We start from the raw sequence: 6,828 nt of genomic DNA, 5'->3' as shown, positions 1-6,828 counted from the left end.
TTACTACATGCAGACACAGTCACTGTGGACTCACTTGGTTGTGGTTAAACAAGACAGTTAAATACGTGGCCCCTCCACCCTCCCTCAGGGCCCAATCCAGACCACCAGGCCCAGTGGGTTTGGCCAAGCACAGGCTTTGCTCATGCAGCAGCAAGATACTGCAGTGATGCTCCGACCAGAAATGTGACTTCACCTCTGACAGCTCCCACCACTGCCAGCTCACGGGAGGATGAGGAGCACGAGGAGCACAAGCTCCTTCCCGAGCTCCGGGCAGTCAGGGGCTGCAGGATCCACCCCCACACAGGCAAACAGATGAGGGGTGTCACAGCTCAGGGTGGCAGTTCTTTATTTGTGGCCCGGAGCAAGGAACAAAACCTGTCAAGCCTACAATCAAGGAGGAAATGCAATCAGGAAGGAAAACAAGCTTCATGGAATTCAGGATAAACTTAAAAGTGCCACCAGCAGCAGGAGGCTGCTGCAGGTGAGCAGTGGGTGTCCCTGAGGATGGGCTTGGCTCCAGCAGCGCTGGGCAGAGCCAGTGCAGACCCTGCAGCCCCTCTGCTCAGGACCCTGCTTGGGAAAGACTGAATTTCAGCTAGCCCTTGATTTACCCTCAGCTGTAGTGTCCATACAAAAGACAGCATGAGACTGGTGTGACAGACAGATGGGTGCTGGACAGACAACTGGACATCTCAGGCTCTCAGCAGATCCAGGGCTATGGCCCCGCAGCAGAGCGCCAGCTCTGGTGGGATGTGACCTCGAACGACATCCCAGATGCATCTGCCTCGGCCCCTGGGCACTGCTGTCCCATGCCAGTCCCCCCGGGAGGGTACAGGACCATTTCCCCTGCCAGGGGCCAGCTTGGCCCTTGTTTCCCTTCCAAGAGCTGCCAGGGCAGAGCTGGCCCCAGCATGAAGGCTGATATCAACCCCAGAGGAGCTTAACTACTCCCTGCTACCAAAAAGGAGCTGCTGCTGGGGGGTTTGGGCAGCTCTCAGGCTGAGATGGGTAAGAGAGGAGGAAGAGGATGGTATCCATGGGCAGCACTGCCTTGGACTCAGGAAAGGCCGGGAGAACAACACAGAGGGAGACACAAATGGACAGTGAACATCACAGCCCTGCGCTGTCCCTGTGCCCTCAGCCACACCGGTGCAGAAGGAAGTCATGGCACAGACTTGGGGGGTGGGGTGGCTTGCTCCCACCCTGCACCCCCAGTGCTCCCTCCCCCAGGTGGACGTGGGATCGGCAGCATCACCACCACCAGTGGCTGATCGGAGGCGGCAGCTATCAGCTCCGACTCTGGGAGACGTCGCCCCGAGATGTCCCAGAGCAGCAGCGTTCGGTCACGTTTCTGTCCATCGGTCAATCCCAGGCTGTCCATCATTGATTTTTGTTTGTTCCTGCAGCCCAGAAATCTGCAAGACAGCACGGGGGTGGGTACACAGGCCTGCCCTGCTCACAGAGGCTGCCAGACAGGACCCAAGCAGGGGGAGAAGGGCTCCCTGAAAGTGCCATGGCCCATAACCAGGCCCCAGCTCCCTTCCTGCCTCCACAGACACACGCAGGCAATGTGAGTCCCACGTGCAATTCAACCGCAACACAAGCCATGCTGCAGTAACTTGTGCAAGGAAGACGGGAGGCAGAAGCTGTCAGGACTCTGTACCCAATCATGCTGGCACAGAAAAGGGGCATCACATCGCTTTGGGGGATGCTCAGAGGTGTCCAGACAAGCATCTTCCAGCAGGGACAAGAGATACCACGTCAACCACAGGCTCAGAGAAAAGACCCAGTAAGTTCTGCCCTTCCCAAGTCATTCCTAACACTGCCCATGAGACGGTCTCCACGTTGCTCTGTGCCTGCTCTGACTACAGCGTGGCAGTGACCCTACTCCACCTTTCTAAAAGAGAGGAAGGTTTGAGAACAAGCATTGCCCAGTTGAGACCCCAACACCCAGCATCTGCCTCCTCCTCCCCAAGGTAGTACAGGCCACACAGCCACTACCGGCAGGGCAGAGCCTGGTACAGCTACGAGGTGCCCAAGGCACTTGAAGAAGGTGACGCCATACCCTCTGCTACAGCAGCCACACCCCATTGCCACGGGGCAACAGGGTTTCTGAGATGAGCCCTGCTCTAATCCCACGGAGGGGGAAATGCACGTCACCTAGAGTTTAGCAGAGGATGAAGCAATACCCAGCAAGGCGGGGAAGTTGTTGGCAGAGGTCAGCCAGCTCCCGCCATCCACGACCAGGGTGGTGCCCGTCACGTAGGAGGAGAGGGGGCTCGCCAGGTACAGTGTGCTGTGGGCGATCTCTGTCTTGTTCCCTGCGCGCTGGAGGGGGATGGTGTCGAACTGACTTGCTTCCTCGGCAAATTTCCCACCTAAGAGTGGTAGAAGAAAGAGTCAGCTAGGACTGCGGGACCACCTGCCCCTCACCACTGACCGCCGGATGACACTGCAGCACTGCTCGCATAGGGCTTGCTGAGAGCCCCAGGGAACCTAGATGAGATCATGGCACAGCCCTGGGGACAACCCACGGACAAAGGCCTGAGAGTTAAATGAGCCTGGGAGCTCAAGCCCAGCAGTGAGATTTGTATTGCAAGTGAGTTCAAGACGGGACCTCAGAGACCTTTCCCAGCCTCCAAAGCTGAACCAGCACTCTGCTGCTGGACTGCAAAAGCTAAGTCATCAGGCAAGGCAGCTGGCCAGGCTGAGCTTTGGGGGAGTACGTTGCATCAAGTCATCAGAGAGCACAAAAAGCTGCCACTCAACAGAGAAAAATCAGTGCTGTGCAAGGTACTGAGGATGTGGAAAGGGCTGCTCCCCCCAAGAGACGTGCTGGCCGAGTCACAGAACAGCCGTGCATAGCAGCAACGGCCCTAATCACATCACATGCTCCATGAGCTGCATGGCACTGGTGGCCCATCACAGTCCCCTCCCCGAGAGAGCCCAGCAAGCCACTGCCAAGACAGAGGCAGCAGCCTCAGGTTGCCTCACCCAGCCGCCGGTAGCCCTCGGTGCCTGTAATGGGGCCTGGTGCCAAGCTGTTCACTCGGATGTTGTTGGGTCCCCACTCCACAGCAAGGTGACGGGTCATGGCATCTGGGAAAGGATTACAACAGGAATGAGAAAGAGAGAGCAGAGCCATTCCAATAACTTTTTTGGGGGTAGTGGGGGGTGACAAAAAGCCACAGAGACTCTGGCCAAGAGCAAAGGGCCCTAGAAGAGCCCCGGGGGAGAGAAAAGCATTGTTCAAAATCCAGGCATGCAGTAACCACCCCAACTCATATTCGCCTCTCTCAAGGACAGCTTCCCACTCCAATATTTGGGAAGAACCAGCTTCCTAACTGGCCCCGCACAGCTCACAAAGCCCCACCAAGGAGCATTTAGGTACCTATGGCAGCCTTAGCAGTACCAGCATGCACCTGGAGGGCCTGCCCTCGGTAGCTCAGGGTTGCCGTGATGTTAACGATGACCCCACCATGGTCCTGGGGAAGGAAAGGAGATGTGGCATTAGACAGGGACCAGGGGTCACATAAAGGAGTGGTGGGACAAGAAAGCTGGGCCAGGAGGGTGGCAGGTGGCAGGGCATGGAAAGGTGCCACAACAGTCAGAAGCCCCAGGGCTAGGGACAGGCAGGATTCCCAGTTCCTGCACAGTGGCTGCCATCCTTGGGAGGGAACAGACTAGATCTGAGCAGGGTGGGTGGCAGAGGCCTGGCAGCACAGCCCAGGGTACACGGGTGCTGTGCTTGCTCTCTTCTGCCCTCCACACTTCCCTGCATTTCTCAGGAGCAAAGTGCGGTTGGTTTGACACTAACTCCCTGCCTACCAGGAGCCTCTCCACTGAGTCCTCTGGTTCTGGTTCCACTTACCCGGAAATATTTCTCAAAGAGGACTTTGGAGGTGTTGAAGGTGCCAAGGGTGTCGATATCTATCACTGTCTTGAAGGCATTGAAGGAGAGGGCACTGGCTGGGCACAGAAAGTTTCCTGCAGCACCTGAAGAACAAGCAGTCACGAGCATAGTCAGAAGCGGACCAGGAAAGATCAGGCAGGTTCAGGGCACTTCTGCAAGAGGGACATTGAATGATATTGTCTAGGTAGCCTGGAGAGCACTTGGAAACAGCCCTGATAAGGGGATAAACAGCTTGTGGCTCTGGGTGCCCAGCAGCACCACCAGCCTGAGAGCAGGAGGGTGTTGGTGCAGTGGGGGCCAGGATGATCCACACCCAGGCAAGCACAGGTGGCCACGTACCACAGAGGAGTCTCTGCTTCCTCTAAGCCCGTCCCCTCTGCACTCCCAGGGGCTGCCCCCACACTCCCAGGCCAAAGCAGCAGAAGCCAGATACTAGGCAAACACAATCTCCGTGCAGGAAAATGAATGCCCTTCCTAGCAGTGAGCCTGTGCCAAATCTTCCCCCTGGCTGCTCCAGCAGCTCACCATTAATGAGGATGTCAATTCGCTTGAACTCTTTCAGTGCCTCATCCACTGCTGCCACAATGGTTTGGGGCTGCCTGACATCTACGGACAGGGGCAGGCACTGCTGGCCTGTGGCTGCCACCAGTTTTTTTGAGGCCTAGAGGGAAAAAAAAAAAAAAAAGAGAGACTTGAGATTCTTTCTTGAACTTTCTCCTTCAGCAAGGACTAGACCCAGACCTTGTAACAGGTGAGCAAGAAGTCAGGCAGGAGCTGAGAATCCCTGTTAGCACACAGCAAACAGCATGGGCAGGAGAGAGACCTGCCTAAACCCAGCCAGCTTCAGCCTGGCAGCACCCTGCAGTTAAAGCAAAGCTCCTGCACATCATGTCCCAACCAAATGCCAGGCTAGCCCCGAGGCCACAACTCCCTAAGCCCAGTTATGTCCTTGGCCTGTCATCATCACAGCACATCCTAAGCAACATCTCTACAGGGCAAGTACAAAGGCTGAACCCTAACAAGGCAATTCTGGCATAAGCTCAGGCATAATTGACCTTTAGATCCAAAAAGCATCAGTAGGCAAAAGGGCAAACGTGGACCAGCAGTTGCCAGGCTCTGCCCGTGAGGCAGAGTGGGCCAGTTCTGAGGCTCAGCATATGCCACAAGCCGCCCCCAAGGTGCTAATTAAGAACATGACTCCCCCCAGCAAATTAAGCACAGGGGATCTGCAAACTCAGCAGCAACCCTGCACAACACCCAGCAATGCTCCACATTCCTGCTTGGGCTCATCAGGCCCTTCTGTGAGAAGCTTTGAGCCCCAACTAGCACACACATACAATGAGCATCAAAAGCCTGGGCAAAATGTGAAATGACAGCACCAACACCTCCGGGAGGCAGCTGGGTCACGCCAGCTCACTCCCAAACGCTGGTTTGATCTTTATTATATTTCAGTGAAGTCCACACACAGCTACCACAAAGCTCCCTCCCATCTGCTTTCAGCCTGAGACTGCAGCACAAGTCACAGAGAGAAACAGAAGCTGTGAGCAGCCAAACTCCAGCGCGGGTCAGACACACAGAGGTGGGGGGTTGTTCTACTCAGCCATCTGCAGGGTAGCCAGTGTCGTACAGCTTCCTCAGTCACCTCTTTCCAGACCTGCATCCTCCCCTCTGCCTCAAAACACAAGATAACTGAGATTCTGAGCCTCAGTGTACCCACCTCAACCCACATAACCCTTGGACGAGGGGGTCCTGTACCACTCGAAGCTGAGATTTAAGTTTAACCCTGGACTTTGTCACTTCCATGCTGACAAACATTCACCAGTTTGTTTCTTTTTATCTCCCACAGAAAGACAACGCGGTATCTAGAACAGGTACTCCCAAAGCTGATGGGTGAAGGTCGCAAGTTCCACAATTAACTAACTGAGCTCCACCGTGAGGTGTAGTGGGTGCAGCCCTCCCTAAACCTGCACCCATCCTGCCCATCACCACTGCCTCCTGGTGCTGAAGCACTTAAGAGAAAACAGGGCAGCACTGGTAAGCCGTTTCTGCTGTTCCACTACTCCCAGCCCCACTTAGAACAGAGCAGAAGGATTTCCAGGCGTTCACAGCTCTCCCTTCTACCTGCCTGTCCTGTGGAACCCACAGACTCACCTCTGACACTCGCTGCAGGTTCCTGCTTGCAATGACCGTCCGGCAGCCATGCCTGCAAAGAAGGGGCTGGTGAGGACCACACAGGCCCGGCTCCTCACAGTCATCTCGGACCTCTGGGAATTACCAGGAGCTCAGCCGGCGGGAGGTGGCACAACGCCCTTACAGGGAAGGAATTGCTGCTCCTCCAGGCTTGCAAGACTCAAAGAGGAGAGTCACAGCAGACTAGAGACCTGCCCCAGCCCTGTGACAGGGCCAGCCTCGGCCTCCCTCACCCCCATGGGCTGCCCCATCTCCCGCCCAGGGCTCCCATGAAGACTCCGCTGCCCCCAGCGTCGCACCCCACCTCTTCCAGGCCCCGTTACCACAAACCCACAAGGGAAGGGGGGGCTTTTACCGCCGCCCGCCCCACCGGCGCCCGAAGAGGCCGGGCAATGCTACCCCGAGCACGGCCGCCTCGCCAGGCTCTCGCACCTCATGAAGATCTCGGCGATGCGGAAGCCGATGCCCGAACCGCCGCCGGTGATGAACGCCACCTGGCCCCTGGGGGAACAGAGGGACAGTCAGAGCCAAGGCCGCTGGAGGGAGAGGCCGTGCCCCCTAGACCGCGGCACCCTCACCCGGCGCCCCCAGCGGACGCCCCGGACCCCCCAGCGCCGCGGCACTCACGCCAAGATGTCGGGGCTGAAGAGGTGCCGGTACTCGCGGAGACAGTCATCGGTGTCCAGGTCCGGCGGCGGCCGGGCGGCGGCTGCGGCCTCGGCCAT

General features: G+C 57.1%; 1 protein-coding gene across 2 annotated transcripts; it reads right to left on the bottom strand.

Annotated features, from left to right (window-relative positions):
- Positions 1 to 329: 329 nt before the first annotated feature.
- On the bottom strand, positions 330 to 6,828 carry DECR2 (2,4-dienoyl-CoA reductase 2). Of its 2 annotated transcripts, none has more exons than XM_026859092.1 (9): positions 6,731 to 6,828; positions 6,536 to 6,604; positions 6,065 to 6,116; positions 4,439 to 4,574; positions 3,872 to 3,996; positions 3,392 to 3,485; positions 2,995 to 3,099; positions 2,161 to 2,378; positions 330 to 1,415 (listed from the first exon to the last, which is right to left on the bottom strand). In XM_026859092.1, exons 1-8 carry the CDS (start codon positions 6,826 to 6,828, stop codon positions 2,161 to 2,163), a joined length of 897 nt encoding a protein of 298 aa, XP_026714893.1. In that variant the 3' UTR covers positions 330 to 1,415. The 2 variants fall into 2 exon arrangements, with proteins under 2 accessions (XP_026714893.1, XP_026714892.1); XM_026859091.1 differs by having other exon boundaries at positions 2,190 to 2,378.

The sequence above is a fragment of the Athene cunicularia genome (assembly GCF_003259725.1).
Source record: "Athene cunicularia isolate RWA chromosome 14 unlocalized genomic scaffold, athCun1 chr14_part1, whole genome shotgun sequence".
NCBI lineage: Eukaryota > Metazoa > Chordata > Aves > Strigiformes > Strigidae > Athene > Athene cunicularia.
Note: the sequence above shows the minus strand (reverse complement) of the source record. Positions and strands in the feature narration are given on the sequence as shown.